An 18,679-nucleotide genomic window follows, 5' to 3' on the forward strand; every position below is an offset into this window, starting at 1 on the left:
AGTGAAGTAAAAATGTAGATTCTTTCCGCAAGTAAAATAAATTCTTATTGTGAAACCCATAAAACTTGTAAAAATTTATACTTCAAAATAATTATACTTTTCCATCAAAATAAAATCAACTCTTTTAACCTAAACATAAATTATTATTTTTCTGAAAATCCAAACTAAATAGACCCTAAACATCGATCATAAAGCTATAATTACTTCAGCATTGCTCAAGAGCACTAACGTAAGGAGACCGAAATAAGAGTTCTAGGAAATCTTTTGCTACTAGAAGAAAGAGGCTCCAGTTGAAGATTCCAAAGTCGAGCAATCAAGATTAAAACCGGATTAGGTCAGGAAACATTCCATTTTGATGTCTGTGACATCAAGCTGCAAAATTTCAGCTCTGCAACCCAAAATTGATCCAATGCTGCAAAACCAAAGTAGTAAATAAGGCACTTGCTAATGTGTATTGGCAACGTGTTCAAGGCAATATCGATGGAGGGAATATACATTTTTATTTTATTTTATCGATCCCATAAATTGAAAGTCTCGTTTGTCATACCTAGGATGGGTGCGTCCAAGGTCTCCATGAACAAATTCCTTGATGTAGGTCCCAGCCTGTACAAGTACAGACATATTAGATCATTCAGACATCAACTAATTAGAAATTAAGATTTCTTTGTACATACTGATGAAGCCTTTTTAAGGAAGAACGCAAAACAGGTTTTGGCTGCTGCATTAGGAACGAAGCAGGTTCTTTTATACTAGCAAAAACTGGTTGGATTCCCGATTCCGTCACTTTTGGATGTCCAGGAGGGGGAAGCTATTATCATAATATAATTAGTTATTCGGAATATATCAAATAGATTGGAGAGAATATTTTGTTTTGTCTTTTAGCAAGATTTTTTTTCTCTTTCTTCACATAGCTCTTGCATGAGCTGTCCAACAGAATTGATTCTTTTATCATGTATATTAACCTCCCTCTGTTCATGGGTTATGTATGAAAACCTTTCATCAATATTACAGTAACGTGAATTTTCTCCTTTATGCGCATTAGATATTTTGAAGCAAACATGGTATCAGAGCTATGCATTGCATAACTCTGGTTTCCATTCCCTAAATTTTCTTTGTTATCATTCAGATCTTTCTTTATTTCTTTTCTTTCTTCTTTAACCATGGAAGACCAGAGCTATGCAGATTTTACTACCAATCCCTATAACCCATACTATCTCCATCCAAATGAAACTCCTTCCCTGGTGCTCGTGACTCCACTCCTTGATGGTAAGAACTACCACACAAGGGCCAGAGCAATGAGAATGGCTTTGATGTCTAAGCATAAGGTGAAGTTTATTGATGGGACTCTTACTCCTCCACATTCATCAAGCATTTTATTTGAACCATGGGGCAGATGTAATACCATGGTCATCTCCTGGCTTCAGCATTCAATTTCTGAAAAGATTGTGAAATCCATTCTTTGGTTTGATACTGCATCAGATATTTGGCAAGATTTGAAGGCAAGATTTTCACAAGGAGACGTTTTTCGAGTTGCACAATTACAGGAAGATCTGTACAAGTTTCATCAAGGAAGCCTTGACGTAACTGAATATTTCACCCAGCTTAAAGAAATGTGGGATGAAATTGATAACCTTAGACCTCTCTCTAGATGTAAATGCTCTATAGCATGTAGTTGCGGAGCAGTAGATTCTTCATACAAATACAGAGAACAAGATGCTGTGATACGATTTTTGAGAGGCTTGAATGATCAATATACACATGTCCGATCCCAAATTATGCTCATGGACCCTCTCCCTTCACTAAGCAAAACATTCTCATTGGTAGGACAACAAGAAAGACACCTTAACCAATCTGCAATCCATGATGATACCAAGGTACTAGCAGCAACAAGCTTTGGTTCCCTCCCTCAAACCCCCACCACACAACAACATCAATCTCCACAGCAGCAACAATTTGGCTTTCGGCGAGGAGGCTACTCTCATGGTAGAGGTCGAGGTAGAGGAGGTCGTACACACGGGTCCATTAAAATTTGCACACATTGTGGAAGGAACAATCACACAGTGGATACATGTTACTTCAAACATGGATTTCCACCTGGTTATCAATCAAAAGGGGGCACGAGTGCAAACTTTACTGTTAATGCTGTTGAAACAACATCTCCCTCTAGTATGGTTCCCGAGTCTAACAATCCCAATTTTGGATTCACTCAAGAGCAATGTCAAGAATTGTTGAGCCTTTTACAACAATCTAAAACCATCCCAACACCATCATCCCATTCAGCCAACTCCGTTGTTTCATCCCCCTTAGCAATGAATTTCAATTCCAATGCCTCATCCGGTAAGAATTCCAACACCTGGATTCTTGACACAGGTGCCACCAATCACATTACATATAGCATGAATCAATTTATTTCTCATCACTCTATTCCCCCTGTCTCAATTACCTTGCCCACTGGTTTTCATGCTACTACCTCTGTTTCAGGAGTGTCCAGGTTTTAGATGATTTGATTCTGCATGATGTTTTGTTTGTTCCTTCCTTTTGTGTCAATTTAATTTCTGTTTCTCAGCTGATTAATTCTCACCAATGTCATTTAGAACTTCATATTGATCATTGTTTAATCTTGCAGAATTCTACCAAGAAGATGATTGGTACAGCTAAGTATCAGCATGGACTGTATGTGATAATCAGAGACTCCGCTACAAGATCCCAACTCACCCAGCCTTTTGTTGGCAATACTATTTCCAAAGATTCTTCTGATTCCGTTCTATGGCATCATAGATTAGGCCATTTATCAAATTCTACACATAGGATTATAGCTTCTCAATTTCCCATTGTCTCATACCAACATCATGATGTTCCATGTGACATTTGTCACTTTGCTAAACAAAAAAGATTACCACATTTCATTAGTAATACAAAATCTGCTTCTGTGATTGAATTATTGCATGCTGATATTTGGGGTCCTTATTCTATCCCATCTGTTTTTGGCCACAAATATTTCTTAACCTTGGTTGATGACTTTAGCCGTTTTACTTGGATTGTAATGATGAAGTCCAAATCTGAAACAAGACAGCATCTCACCAATTTCATTTCCTACATTGAAACCCAATTTCAAACTAAATTAAAATGTCTCAGAACAGATAATGGCAGTGAGTTCCTTATGCATGATTTGTTTCTTTCAAAAGGCATTATTCATCAGGGATCTTGTGTTGAAACTCCCCAACAAAACGGGGTGGTTGAAAGAAAACACCAACACATATTGAACACTGCTAGAGCTCTCTATTTTCAAGCTTCGTTGCCTAAAAACTTTTGGAACTTTGCCATTCAGCATGCTGTCCATCTCATTAACAGAATCCCAAGTCCCCTTCTTGATAATAAAACCCCATATCAGGCCCTTCATCAACGACCACCAATCCTAGTTCATTTACGATCATTTGGATGCCTTGCATATGCTTCAACTTTGCAAGCTCACAGAACCAAGTTTCAACCCCGAGCCAAGAAATCTGTTTTGTTAGGATATAAAGAAGGTGTCAAGGGGTATCTTCTTTATGATCTTCATTCCCATGAATTCTTCATGTCTCGAAATGTGTTCTTTCATGAATTCACATTCCCTTTCCATACACCTTCACAGACCTCTCTTACTCAGCCCTCTCCCACTCCAATTACCATTCAGACACCCATTTCTTCTCCCTATGATTTAGACAATCATGTCCCACCTTCTCCTACTTCATCTACATCTATTCCCCCAGAACAACCCCACCAACCTCTTTCCCCTGCTCCTGCACCTTCAAGACATTCTACCAGAATGAGACAACCTCCATCCTATCTCAAGGATTATCACTGCAGTCTCCTAGCTCCTACTGGTCGTATCAATTCATTTTCAGGTATTTCCACCCCTCATTCTATTTCCTCTACACTTACATATGATTTTTGTTCTCCTTCATACAAACAGTTTTGTCTTTCTGTTTCCACCAATTTTGAACCACACACTTACACCCAGGCTTCTAAATATGATTGTTGGATTATGGCTATGAAAACTGAACTTGCAGCTCTTGACATGAATCAAACTTGGTCCATTGTTGACTTACCATCAGGGAAAAGACCCATTGGCTGCAAATGGGTTTACAAAATCAAGTACCTTTCTGATGGATCCATAGAGAGGTACAAAGCCCGGTTAGTGGCTAAAGGCTATAGTCAAACTGAGGGCTTGGATTACCTTGATACTTACTCTCCTGTTGCCAAGCTTACCACTGTTCGAGTTTTGTTAGCTTTGACAGCAATCAAAGGCTGGTTCCTAGAGCAACTTGATGTCAACAATGCATTCTTGCATGGTGACTTGCATGAGGAAGTTTATATGACTCTTCCCCCTGGTCTCTCAGTTCCATCTTCCTCTAATACTGCTCCTAAAGTTTGCAAGCTTCATAAGTCCATCTATGGACTTAAACAAGCTAGTCGACAATGGTATTCCAAGTTGTCTTCAGCTCTCATTTCCATGGGTTATTCTCCATCTACTGCTGATCATTCATTATTTATTAAGTCATCTTCATCTCATTTCACTGCTCTCCTTGTGTATGTAGATGACATTATTTTGGCAGGTAATGACAAGCCTGAGATTGATTTTATAAAGGCTCAATTACACAAGTGTTTCAAAATCAAAGATCTTGGCAATCTTCGATACTTCTTAGGGCTTGAGATTGCCCGTTCTAATAAAGGAATTCTTTTGAATCAAAGAAAATACACTTTGGAAATTTTGGAAGATGTTGGTTTTCTTGCTGCTAAGCCTTCTTCTACCCCTTTTAATCCTTCTCTAAAGCTACACAGTGATCATGGTTCACCATACAATGATGAGACAGCTTACAGACGTCTTATTGGTCGCTTATTGTATCTCACAACAACTAGGCCCGATATCTCATATGTTGTCCAACAGTTAAGCCAATTTGTTTCCAAGCCTCTGGACATTCATTATCAAGCAGCCACTAGAATTCTTCGATATCTTAAAGGCTCCCATGGTCGTGGTCTCTTTTATTCTTCTTCAGCATCTCTTAAATTGTCTGCATTTGCAGATTCTGATTGGGCCAGCTGCTCCATTTCTCGCAAGTCAATTACTGGATTTTGTGTGTTTCTTGGTTCCTCTCTGATTTCTTGGCGATCTAAAAAGCAGTCCACTATCTCTAGATCATCTTCTGAAGCCGAATACCGAGCTCTTGCAAGTCTCACATGTGAATTACAATGGTTGCATTATTTGTTCAATGATCTCAAAACTTCTCTGAATTTTCCTGCTTCAGTTTTCTGTGATAATAAGTCAGCCATTTATCTTGCTCATAATCCAACATTTCATGAAAGGACAAAGCACATAGAGATTGATTGTCATGTTATTCGTGAGAAAATTCAATCCAGGCTCCTTCATCTCTTGCCTGTTCCTTCTTCATCTCAACTTGCAGATGCTTTTACCAAGCCACTTCATGCTACTTCCTTTAATTCTTTTGTCTCCAAGTTGGGCCTTTATGATGTTCACAGTTCTGCTTGTGGGGGGCTATTATCATAATATAATTAGTTATTCGGAATATATCAAATAGATTGGAGAGAATATTTTGTTTTGTCTTTTAGCAAGATTTTTTTTCTCTTTCTTCACATAGCTCTTGCATGAGCTGTCCAACAGAATTGATTCTTTTATCATGTATATTAACCTCCCTCTGTTCATGGGTTATGTATAAAAACCTTTCATCAATATTACAGTAACGTGAATTTTCTCCTTTATGCGCATTAGATATTTTGAAGCAAACAGAAGCTTTTGGCCTTTTACAAGCTATGTTGTGGATAATTGACTCGGGATTCCGATCTGTTACCTTTGAGACAGATTGTTAGTTACTGGTAGATAATTTTAATCATGGTGCTATTAAGAAATTTTCAGAATGTGGTATTCTAATTCATCCCATTAAGGAGATACTTAATGTTAATCAGAATTTTTTCATTAGAAGAGAAGCAAATAGAGTGGCTCATTCTTTGGCTAGATCATCAATTGTGAATTCTAGCCATTATATTTTCCCTTGTATTCCTCAATGTATTCACAACTCTGTTGCAATGGAAATGATTTGATCTTTTACCGTAAAAAATAATGACTAAAGGGCCATCTATTACAATATTGGATAGAATAGGTTTTGATAGAATTAATTTTGTCACATTGCATGAAATTCGGATATGTCTAATTTGTGAGTGTATTACTCCATCGTACCATGGTTGCACAGCTATCAAGTGACTTCATAACCATTTCATGTAACTCCTGACAAAAACTATTCAACACCTCGGTTCATCACGAAACCTGCATAGAACAGGTTGCCAACATCTTCTGCTTCTGTTTCAGAGGTAGGTTGCTTGAACTGACCAAGTCCCAACAGCGCGTGAAATTCACACTTCTGAAAGTTCATTCACCTTGCTGCTTTCCCAGAACAGTTTGTTGGCCTCTCAGTCCCTGTTTTGGCCCTGTTTAGTCAGTGGGTCTTCTTGTTTCTGGTGCCTCAGCCCCTGTTCTGCACTTGTTTGGCTCAGTTCTCCTTTCTGGATCTTAGTTGCTATTCAGGATGAATTCTAGCAAGAATTTTGTCTGACACCTTCTCCAGAAATTCTTGTATATCATCAGAGAGACTTAATGGAAAGAATTATTTGAATTGGTCCACTACTGTCAACATCCGGTTTCTTGAACAAAAGCTCTCAGATTATCTCACTAAGAAATCTCCCGATATTGATACTCCGCCGAGTGATGATTGGGAGCAAGTGGACTATCAACAGGTCTCTCTTTTTATGAAACTCCATTCAGCCTTCCTTGTTGGTTCATTACAGATCATATACAATATGTTATGATATTTGGGAGAAAGCCAAGTGTCTGTTCTAATGATATTCAGCAACTTTATGATGTTATTCTGTTAGGATATAGAATAAAGGGAATTAGAATAGTTATTAGTTAGAAAGATATCATGGGCTAGCCCATCACATCTATAAATAGAAGGTAACTTGGTATAGGGGAGGATGCAGATTTGTTCACATTTATGTAAATTGAGCATTAGCTCTTTGTGAAAGGAGAAATCCTTTGTGAAGGGGAAACCCTTGGAGGAGATATTTCTCTCCTATTTTTTGTTCTTTTCAACATATTCAATAAAATCTTTCTTTTCTTTCTCTTTCCTAATTCTTGGTTTCTAACAACTGGTCTGACCGGCCGGATCTTCGAGGGAGAGCCAGTGTTACTAGAGATGGAGTAAGCGCATATTTGGGCCAAGGGGAAGTTGCCAGTCTTTGTGGGTACAGACCCATTGGGGTGGATCGCTAAGGCTGAGAAATTCTTTGAAGTGCAAGAAATTCATTCTTTCCATAAGTTGCAATATGCTTTCATGAGCATGGAAGGAGTCACAATGCGGTGGTTCTACTGTTGGAGCCAAAAGAACCCAGATTCTGATCTGGAGTCATTCTCCACATCATTGATCAAAAGATTCTTGAAGCAAGAAGAATGCAGAAAATACCAAAAGGCAGTGAGTCAGATTGCAGAGGTGACCTAGTGCATTCTTGGGAAAAAGAAGTGGAGTTTCCCACCTTTGTTGGAAGCATAGAACAGAGAATTAACATGAAGGGTAGCAGTCTAAGGTGTAATGGTAACCTGTTGCAATTCTTGAAGTTAGAAAACGAAAATAAAGAAGTTTCAATAATCAAGAACAACACTCTGGTGGGGAGGACCATTTTCTAGGCAAGCCTTCATCATTAAACATCATTGCATCTATGGATGACAACAGGACAATGGAGCTGTTACGAAAATTCTAGTTCTAGGATTGAATTATCCAAGAACAGAAAGAATAAAGAGAATAGAGAATAGAGAGAATAGGATCGAATCGATTTCTTGTACAAAAATCAGAGTATTACATAAAAATGTGTATATATTTCCTTCTGCCCTAGTTAGTTAGTTATAAGTAACTAACAACTTACTAACTAACCTTTTTTGCCACATATACACTTATTTTATTTCATATCAATGCCTCTCCCTTGGAAAAATCCTTGACCTCAAGGATGGAATGAAGGATATTTCTGCATCAAGTCATGATAGAACTTCCAGGTTTGAAATTAGTTGCTTGTTCAGCTATGTCTGTTTTCCTTGGTTATTCAAGGGTTCAAAAAGGATATCAGTGCTACTGTCCCTCTAAGAATCGTTTCTATATGTCAACTAGCACTACATTCTTTGAGGACACACCCTTCTTTGCATCACCCTTGGAATCAGAGGATATTTCTCAAGTACTACCTATTCCTAGCCTAACTCGTGTCACTCAGTCCATGCCTGCTCTCAATCAGCCAACCACATCTTCATTAGAGCCTCCTAAATACTAATCCTCAGTCACTGCAAACTTATAAGTGTCAACCGCATCTTGCTCCTACCAACCCACCACCAACAGACAATTCAGGTAATTTAGGTGACTCATCTCTTGTACCAGTCACTTCTACTTTGGATCCTCCCATGTCCTCAAATGATCTTCCCATTGCTCTCTGCAAAGGTATAAGTTCTAGTCTCAATCCTCATCCTACTTATAATATCCTTAGCTATCACTGTTTATTCGCTTTGCACTATCCTTTTGCCTCTGCCCTCTCTTCTATCACTATTCACAAGTCTCCGCAGGAAGCTCTTTATCATTCAGGTTGGAGACAAGCCATGATTGATTTGATGACAACATTAGAATCTACTCAGACATGGACTATTGTGCTTCCTCCTCCTGGAAAGTCCATTGTTGGGTGTCGTCAGGTCTACACCGTTAAAATTGGTTTGGATGAGAAAATTGACAAGCTAAAAGCTCACTTGGTAGCTAAAGGCTACACTAAGGTGTCTGCCCTTGATTATAGTGACACTTTCTCTGCTTTGGCTAAAATAGCCTATATTCGTCTACTTTCTATGGCAACCATGCGACAACGGCCATTATGTCAGTTAGACATTAAGAATGTTTTTCTTCATGGCAATTTGGATGAAGTATATATATGGAGCAACCACCTGGTTTTGTTGCTCAAAAGAGAGTGTCATGGATATGTGTGTCGTCTTCACAAAGCCTTTTATGGACTTGAACAATTCCCTCAAGCATGGTTTAGGCAATTCAGTAGTGTTGTGCAGCAATATGGCATGATCCAACGTGAAGCTAACCATTCTGCATTTTACAAATGCTCCTCTAAGAATTCATTTATTTGGTTTTCTATGTGGATAATATAGTCATTATTGGTATGATCATGATGGCAATACAGAACTAAAACAACACTCAGTTCACCATTTTCAAACCCAGGATTCTAGGCTGACTATGATACTTCCTAGGGATTGAGGTAGCTCAATCAAAGACAGGAATTGCTATTTGCTAGAGAAAATGTTTTGGATACTCTAGAAGAAACTCACATACTGAATTGCAAGCCTATTGACACTCCTATGGATCTGAATGTTAATTTGCTACCAAATCAAGGAGAGAGTCCTTTTCAAACCCAAGAAGCTACCTAATCAAAATGTACAAAGCAAAATGTTGTTACCAAATCTAGTGCAGAGGTCCAATATCAAGCTATGGTTGGTACTACATGTGAGCTTGTATGGATCAAACACCTTGTCCAAGAGTTGCACTTTTGTAAAGTAGGTGCTCTAAGCCTCATTTGGGACAACCAAGCAGCCTTGCAATTGCCTCCAATCCCGTCTTTCACGAGTGAACAAAACATTGAGATTGATTGTCATCACATTTGTGAGAAGGTCATGTCTGGTGAAATTGTTACCTTATTTCTTCGCAATAATGAACTAGCAGGCATTTTTACAAAGTCTCTTCATGGGCCAAGGATTACTTACATATGTGACAAGCTCAATGCATACAATTTGTATGCTCTAACTTGAGAGGGAGTGTTGAAACATGACACAATTAAATTAAGATCTGATGCAAATTTAAGAGATATGATTAATATTCACTATGATATCCTATTTCTAGGAAAGTAGGAAACTTGATGTAATTTTGAAAATAAGTATCCCATAGGATCACATCTCTATATTTTGATTAATTCTTCCATTTTTAGCCTATCTTGTATCTATATATATTCATATACCCTTTGTACAAAATCATCGAATAAGAAACACGTTTTTTATGTCATATCTTTGGTTTCAAGTGTATGTTACAATTACTTGACCTGAGCTAAGCTTTACTATCAACAAGGTCTTCCAATTCACGGCACAACTTTTAGAATCTCATTGGATTGCAATCAAGATGTATTCTTTGCTATTTGAAAGGGTCCCTATAGTGTCTCTTCATCCCAGCCTCTCAGCATCAGCCATTGTCCCTCAATGCCTTTTGTGATGTTTACTAGGTCACAGACCCTAATGATTGCCAACCAACTTCAAGGGCTGTCATTTACTTTGGTTCAAAATTGATATCTTGGTGGTCTTGCAAGCAACATGTTGCTTGATACAACATTGAGGCAGAATGTTGCAGTGTTGTTGCTCAAGTTATTGCGAACCTATTATGGGTCCAAACTCTTTGAAGGAGTTAGGTGCCCCTTAAACTCTCCTTATGGTTCTTTGTGACAATCGAACATAATTTGGCTCTTCATGTTCACACAATGCACATGGAGATCAATTTTACTTATTTTGTTCGTGAAGTGTTTGCCAAGCAGTTACTTGTTCTTCACATTCTTGCTCAAGACCAATGGGCTGACTCTCTTACTAAGCCCCTCTCTCCTACTTGGTTTCTGCTTCTTCAGTCCAAGCATGTGTTTGAGCCCTCTTTCATTGCTCATCCACCTTCAGCTTGTAGGGAGGTGAGTGTATTACTCCATCGTCACACAACTGGCAAGTGACACCCGTCAACATCTAGCCTAGACTCAATTCTTGTACTCTTTAGCTTGTTGTGCAAGTCGGTTAGTTTTAGTTATGTCCAAAGTTGGTTAGTTTAACTAGTGGATAAATACATCTCTTGTAACAGAACTCTAGCGCATTTTCACATTCAATAAAATTTTGAAGTTCTCTTTACATATTTTCACCCAAAGTCAATATAAATTAATCCAGTGACTAATAATTATTGAAGTGGAACGTGAGGAGAATAGAGCTCATTCCGCTAGTTTTAACCACTAAAATCTAGAGACTAAATGATAGCCAATTACTTGTCCTTTGTAATACATCTTTTAACCCATAAAGAAGTACTTATATCAGACCTGCTTGACATATATTCTTTACCTTGTTTTCATCATTCATTGCCAGTAAAATATAAAAGCCTATAGAGCATGGAGCTATAAAGTCAATAACCTATGCTTAGCTCTGTATAAAACTAATTCAATCACTGTAAAACTCCATTTCTACAAGAGACAAAAAAAAAATACCTGTGTACATAAGTGCAGAAGAAAATATTGAGAACTTCCAGCAATTGTCTCCATTGTCATCCTGAGATTAGAGAAACAGTAAAGGATGGTGAAATTTCGGTTACTGGTTTGAATGCAGACAACCTTGATATTGAACATGGCATATAACTATCAATATATGGAGGAACCCTACCAATGAATAATCTTTTCCCGCTCTAAAGGACTGCGACGATGTAGCACCCTTATTGGAGTCCTCTGCAAAACTTTCTGCTCAAAAGAGGAAAAATTTGTGGTTGCCACAGTTACAAATTAAAATAAAAGGCAATTATAAGCAAAATACCAGTAAAATATTATTTGAGTTTGTGAGCATACGCCAAGGAGAGACACAAGGGATACATTATGGATGACCCAAGTCTATACAAGGAAAAAGAGAGGAAGTTGGGGCAGCAAGAGGGTGGGTTGAAATATGGTACAGCAATGAAGGAATTAAAACTAATGGAGGAAGGAGAACTTGATTAGGAAGGAGCACAATGGGCATAACAGAATGGCCAGGTTGGAAGGAGAAGATTTTGGAGGATGAGATTTAGGAAGGCTTCTGCCATAGGGAGGGACTGCTAACTGCAAACCTCAGGTATGTATTAATCTATCCATTTTGCAGTTGATTATACTCTCATACATTTAGGTGGTTCTGTGTGGTAGGTGTTGATTCGCATTAAAGAACCTTGCTCAAGCTATAACAAACTTTCAAAGAAGTCAAGAATATGAAATCAATTATCATGCTTCATTTCCTCAATCTTATGTTGAAGTTGAAACTTGGGATCTATTATTTCCATCAGGTTTTTAGATGAAAATAAATTTGATACTAATGTATGTGATTGATTGGACAACAATCATAACATTAACCAAATTGACTAGTAACATCAATAGGACCTATTTTTAATCGATTGTAGCAGTATTTACATCTAAACATGATGCAATAGCAGATCAGTATAATTATATAAGCACTACACAGAAATGGATTCATGGCATGCATATATTTAATGTGTGTACACTAGAAGGAAAAGGAAGGGAGTTAGACAATTAGTAATTGAAGGGAATTCGTTTTGTACCTAGGGATAACTATAAATAAAGGGAAACTCAGATACTGTATAGGGTCAGATTTTGATACTCATTTGTAATAACTGATTTCTTGGTTGAAGGGATCCATTCCCTTGGCAGAGATGAATTGTTTTCTCTTTTCTCTCTCTGTTCTTACTATTTCATTTGGGCCATGTCATAACAGACATGGATAAATCACAGGCTTTAATGACAGAATTACAATCTGCATGCATTACAAAAGTAGATAGACACAATTTTGAGCACTACTCAGCCTAAATCGAATTATGCAGACTTGCAATAAAGATCAAAAACAACACAAGTGATGCTTTTGTATGTTAAACATTTTTTACAAAATACAAGTTTGATAACAAGAAATACACAACATAAAAGCTCACCAAATCCTTGAGAGAAGAAACACATTGAAAATCTTCATCCTTTATTGGTCGAGAAATCCACACCAAAGCAGCATATTGTTTCTACACAATTTTAAGATTGTAAGTTACGATGTATGCATAGATAAAACAATGGATGAATCAAAGCTGCAAACCATGAACAGAGAAATAAAAGTAACCAGTTAAGAATCAAAATGCAAGACCTGCTTCTCTGCTTCACCTTCTCGCATTAGGTTCCAGCCATCACTACCAACAAGTTTAAGATTTTTTACCCTAACCTACATGAACACATGATTATGAATTTAGTCATCGTGAAATAAATAAACATAGAAACATCACCAATTCAGCTACAACTTTACCAATTTATTCTCCATGCTATTTATCGTTTTCTCCATATCTTTTACAGACAGTTCAGATGGGATGTGTCGTGCATTTTGCACCTCAACAATAAATGGCCTGCCTGGACCCAACATTCGGACCTATAGTAGTTCCATTTCAGATAAGTTCATTCATCAAGAAACTTTAAAAAGACACAAACCACAATTTATTAGTACATCGATATCTTCTCTGCCTGCAGCATGAAACTTAAAACTATCACCTTGACAAGCTTGGAGGATGTTTCCACCAATTATTTCCTACAATGATTGTACACATTGTTGTTACTTGTCATCTTTCACAATCAACATTAAAAGGAAACATTAAGGACAACATCTATTTGCCCGAATAGACAGTACCTCGACTGATGCTTCTCCCATTCTTTCATCATCAATAATCCAGCGTGTTTGACTCACATTCCGTGAATACTTCCATGAAATTAACAGCATAAATTTGAATTTTCACATGATAAATTCACTTTGTCAATCATTATTTTGCAAATTATAGTTATATGCTTATATCTAGACCAAATAAAGGAAATTATATTCCATACATGAAGAATTCAGTCTTTGTGAGAATTATTTCAACAATGTATTTCAAAGTGCAGAGAGTAAACTTGCAGTTTGCATAAAGTAACACAAATGTATCCACTTAGTTTCTATATCCAATACGTATATCATATCATATAACATCAGTACATATGAAGATATAAAATTATGAGAGTGACATTTGGACAAAGAAATGTAACGTTTATGATTTTTTAAAACATTGCTGGAGAAAAAAAATCTATGCAAAAGAAAACTGATATATTTTATGGCTTCAGAATGTTATTCCAAACGTCCAATTAAGAAGAGTAGGAGAGGATAACAAATTCTTACCTTTAGGTATCTTCCACCAAAATAGAAAGGTGTCCTGTAGCAAAAGTAAGTAAGATGGCAAGGCTCATTTGCCTAAAGCAAGGAAAACTAAGTTAGCAAGAGATTATATATATTCTCAATAGACAATGAACAAAAAGTCAATAACTTTGTTTCTATTATAAACCAAATTAAAACATAATTCCCATTAATAACCCACCATGAAAACCAACAAGTATTTATGATACAAATAAATTTGAGAGGCTGCATTCTGACAAACATGAAATAATCAGAGAGCAAAGCAATTTAAATCCACAATACATTTAAGAATAAAAAAGGAGAATAATCAAGAATTACCTTTTCTAGCAAGAATTCACAGCAGTCTGAGGAATCATTTTCAACAGAACTGCTAGTAGGCCTTTCTCCAACTGCATTGGACTCGCCTATAAAAAATAAAATCCAAAGGGTCAATGCAAGGAACAGAAAAATCATAGGCAGTGTCTATACCTTTGTCAGACTTTTGGACAATCTTAACATATGTCGGAGCCAAAGACTAGTCAAAGGAAAACAATATCAATCATATGACAGTCTACTAGAAGAAGAAAAAAAAATTACCGACTCTAAAAGGTCAACAAAAATTAATGAGATCAGTTTTTTAATAGTTACATAATAAGATGTTAATTCCAAAGGAGCAGAAATTCTGAAGCTCAATGACTGGAAGAATCTACAATGTACAAGGAATACTCCTCTCATCTCAGCAATCAATCAACAATTACTATTGATAAATAGCAAACCATACAATTTTTTTTTTGTATGGAACAGAATTTCAAGGGATTCATGAAAGGATCCTTTTTATGGCAGCATTGTACTTCAGAAGAGATTATTCATTTATAAAAGTAAATATCAGTGCAAACAAAAATGTCATCTGAACTCTGAAGATTTAATAACGATGCAAGAGAAGCCCATTTTAATAGCAACATGATAAGAAGACTAATGAATTCATTGGTTTGTCAAGAATTCTGGAACAGTCAAACTCAAAGGCACAGTCAATCAGAAAATTTCAGAGTTCAATTTGAAGAGCCGAAATTCAAGTCAGTCAGATGATGACAGTTTCTTCATAAAAAGACAAATGAAAATACAACACACAGGGCCAGCAACAATCTTGGACATGCCTATTTTTCTTCTCTTGCAACTCTCAGCACCATCCGAACACTTCTCATCCCCTTTTGAAGCTTTCGCGTGACAGAATGTCAAACGAATGCGGAAAGGGCCCATACTTGATTTACATTCCTGCAAAACATGATTCCTTCAAAGTGTTATCGGAAAACAAATTGACAGAACGATAACCATCTCGACTCGTACAGAGCCACGATAGAAAAAAAATGACTGACCAGAAGATCTTCAAGAGGATATACGAGAGAAAATTTTAAGGCATCCTTTGCAGAGATGCATCCAATATGCAAGTTTTGTTGGAACCAAGGTTGGGACCCGTATTTGGTTTTCATATATGACCTACACAGATAAGTAATGAGGAGAGATTGAAAGAAGAAGAAAAAGAGTGAAGAAACTTATGAAAGGTGGAAAAGATGTTACCGAAGAGAGTTGTCATTGTCGAGAACGATAGGTGGGATGGAAACTTCAAGGGAAAAGGAATGAAAGTGATAGGCTTGTCGTTGAACGGTTTGAGCAATGAGAAGAGGGAGATTGTCGTTTTGAAGGAGGGTTTTGGTGTCATCAGAATACGTGAACTGCAGGATCCCTAAGCAAAGCCTGCAAAGTTGCGTTTGGGAATGTTGTGCGAAGAGAGAAGAGAGGGAGGGAGAGGCATAGGCGCGGCCTTGGACCCCAAACACGCGCAAGATGCAGCGGGCACATACCTGTGAATGTGAATGTGAGAATTAGAATGTGAATGTGAGAAAGAAAGAGTGAAACGAGTCGTTTAGACGAGACCTGGTGAGACAACAAATCCTTGACGGCGTCGGAAGGCAAAGCGCGAAGCACTTCCTGTAATTCGTCTTCCTTCTTCTCCATTACCACTCGCTCTGCCTCAGCCCTCGCGAGATGCTCGCTCTGTGCTCAGCGGGTTTACGTGTTTTTTCTTATCACTTTTGAATTAACTACTTTTTCTTATTTTATAATCATTTTCTAATTCATATAGGGGATTAAAAAAGCTTCATAATGAACAAAATCAAAAATTTTAAGGTTTAAAACCACCAAAAAAAACACAAACAAGTAAATAAAACGATATTACCATATCAGGATTGCACAACTGTGAGAGGCAGCTGTCATACCTTGATTTTCTAGAGCAAGATTTAATTTAATTGTGCATTCATAGCGTGTTTGGATATATAATACATTCCACGTTGAACGTGGTTTTTCACGTATATCCAAACACGCTCTCAATCCTTAACATCAACCAAAAAAACCTAAAATCAATAATTTATATCGATATATGTATAATTTATAATTTATAACATATATGATAGTTAATTATATTATATATATATATAATGATTTTATTTTAAATTTTTAAATAATAAAAAATAATATTAAAAATTAATTACTTTTATAAATATAAGATTAGAATTTAAGACCTTAATATTTGATAATTAAGTATAATGATGATTAATCAAACAAATATCAATAATTTTTAAATATTTTTATTAAATAAAATATAGAAATATAAAGTGTCTTAATACTATTAGTTGATATATAAAGACAACAACTACACTAATGATGATGATGATAAAAAAAAAAAAGGACAATAATATTGTAGACCCATCATTCATTCGAAGTACATATATTTCCCGTCCACATGACGGATTTGTATACTACAAACTAATTATTCAAATTGATGGAACTTAGCTATACAATGGGACTCTTTTGTTAGTTATGGCTCAAGACAGTAACAACTACATAATAGAGATAATCTTTCCCATTGTTTAGAGTGAAACAACATATGTTTGGTTTTTCTTTTAGAAAATAAAAAATAAAAAAGACATGTCAAACCTTAAAGTGGACTTTATTTGATCTTAGATATACATGAATCTATTAAAAGTGCTTATAATCGAGAAGACAGTGGGTGAAGGCGAGATCAAACATTGCATGTGTTTTGTATTCGGCATATTACATAAAATCTCATGAAAAAATACAAGAATTTTGATCTACGCAAATTTATTGTCAATATGAGTAAGTAATTAATTCATCTTAATTATATTTTTTAATGCAATTTGTTCTAATATTGGCAAATACTACATTATATGTAGCTTAACTCCTTAAGATATACATTGATGGAAAGTGTAACGACCTGTCATAATTGTTACATTTTGTGGAATCATCAACTAGCAACAAAACTAATCACATAAAGACATAGTATATGTTATATGTACAATTGTTCGATATAAAACAATATAGAATCTTAAGTGTCGATCAAGCACTACTATACGAACCATCAAAAGTAGTTTAATACTACATTGCCCAAAAATGACCTAATAACAACATCTCCTTAAGTCTGCTCTGGCTAACCTTGCATTGCTCCCATAAAAATCATGATCATTGTAGTCTAACCACATGGAAAAAAACAGGCAAAGATAAGCTAGATTTCAAAAACATACTAGAATAGCAAAGAACATCTATACCATTCACCAAAATGTAAACCAACCAAAGCACACCTCATGGTTTACAACATTCACCAAGAAAACAAACACCAATATGTTTGAAAGCTACACACAAAGATATATCAAACAATAATATATTCATCTAATGCATATTAATACACCAATCAACAACACATCATATGTATAAACTTTAACTAATGTGTCGTCACGTATTCACTTACGGAGATCTCCTAACAACATCAGCAGTCAAAGTGACTTCACCCTACCGAATCAACTTAATCATTTTCGCACCCAATGTGTCGACTTGATCACAACAAAATGGGATAACAATCCCTCCTCTGATTTCTTGGGTTTTGTCACTCACAATAGGAAAGTCTAACTCTATCACTAGCAATAATATAGCTAGGTATAGGCTTACCATGACCTTGACATGCATTATCAAGTACATGTGAAATTCGCCCACTAATTATCTTTAAGGGACCACACAACCTTTCCAAGTACTTGGTTAAGGGTTGTAGCCCTCGCTTTTCTACTTTACTTAATCACTAACTAAGAACTTAGAGGAGACATCAACTCACCTTAAAACCCATTTTAAAAGACACACCTACTCAAAGAAGACTTTCTAATAGTGGTCTACCGAGCACCACTTCAAGATTCCCTAGATGGGATCTTTAGTTTTTCAAAAATAATTTCCTCTTCTCAAGTCCTAAGTTAGCCAACATGCCTTAAGCATTCTTGGCATCCACACCTCAACATTCATCATCTATATATATTACCCCAAGTTAAAACATATAGAGATCAAATTACACCATCATACATAGCATACCAATGCTAGAAAACTTAATCATAATAGCATATCAATGCCTATATATCCACAACTCCAACCATGCAAACTTTAGCACATCCATCACACATAGCATATCAATGATAGACAACTTAATCAACTGTCGTACAATGACAACTTTCTCATAAAATATCACACAAAGAGTTATACTACTTGTATCAAGCT

General features: G+C 36.4%; 2 protein-coding genes across 4 annotated transcripts; one reads left to right on the forward strand and one right to left on the reverse strand.

Moving 5' to 3' along the window:
• Positions 1-19: 19 nt before the first annotated feature.
• On the reverse strand, positions 20-16,188 carry LOC109801462 (Pseudouridine synthase family protein). 3 transcript variants are annotated; one of them, XM_029271563.2, is made up of 16 exons: positions 16,004-16,188; positions 15,647-15,930; positions 15,445-15,565; positions 15,226-15,343; positions 14,411-14,496; positions 14,078-14,149; positions 13,559-13,627; positions 13,379-13,459; positions 13,184-13,303; positions 13,028-13,102; positions 12,828-12,908; positions 11,528-11,601; positions 11,356-11,416; positions 675-808; positions 548-603; positions 20-412 (listed from the first exon to the last, which is right to left on the reverse strand). In XM_029271563.2, exons 1-16 carry the CDS (start codon positions 16,082-16,084, stop codon positions 336-338), a joined length of 1,590 nt encoding a protein of 529 aa, XP_029127396.2. In that variant the 5' UTR covers positions 16,085-16,188; the 3' UTR covers positions 20-335. The 3 variants fall into 3 exon arrangements, with proteins under 3 accessions (XP_029127396.2, XP_020218124.2, XP_082919292.1); XM_020362535.2 differs by lacking the exon at positions 675-808 and having other exon boundaries at positions 16,004-16,179; XM_083063166.1 differs by lacking the exons at positions 20-412; positions 548-603; positions 675-808 and adding an exon at positions 6,547-6,917 and having other exon boundaries at positions 16,004-16,187.
• LOC109793916 (retrovirus-related Pol polyprotein from transposon RE2) lies at positions 825-5,754 on the forward strand. Its single transcript, XM_020353388.3, has 2 exons — positions 825-2,337; positions 2,627-5,754. Exons 1-2 carry the CDS (start codon positions 2,326-2,328, stop codon positions 5,543-5,545), a joined length of 2,931 nt encoding a protein of 976 aa, XP_020208977.3. The 5' UTR covers positions 825-2,325; the 3' UTR covers positions 5,546-5,754.
• Positions 16,189-18,679: the final 2,491 nt, after the last annotated feature.

The sequence above is a fragment of the Cajanus cajan genome, chromosome 9, assembly GCF_000230855.2.
Source record: "Cajanus cajan strain Asha chromosome 9, NIPB_CcT2T_4, whole genome shotgun sequence".
NCBI lineage: Eukaryota > Viridiplantae > Streptophyta > Magnoliopsida > Fabales > Fabaceae > Cajanus > Cajanus cajan.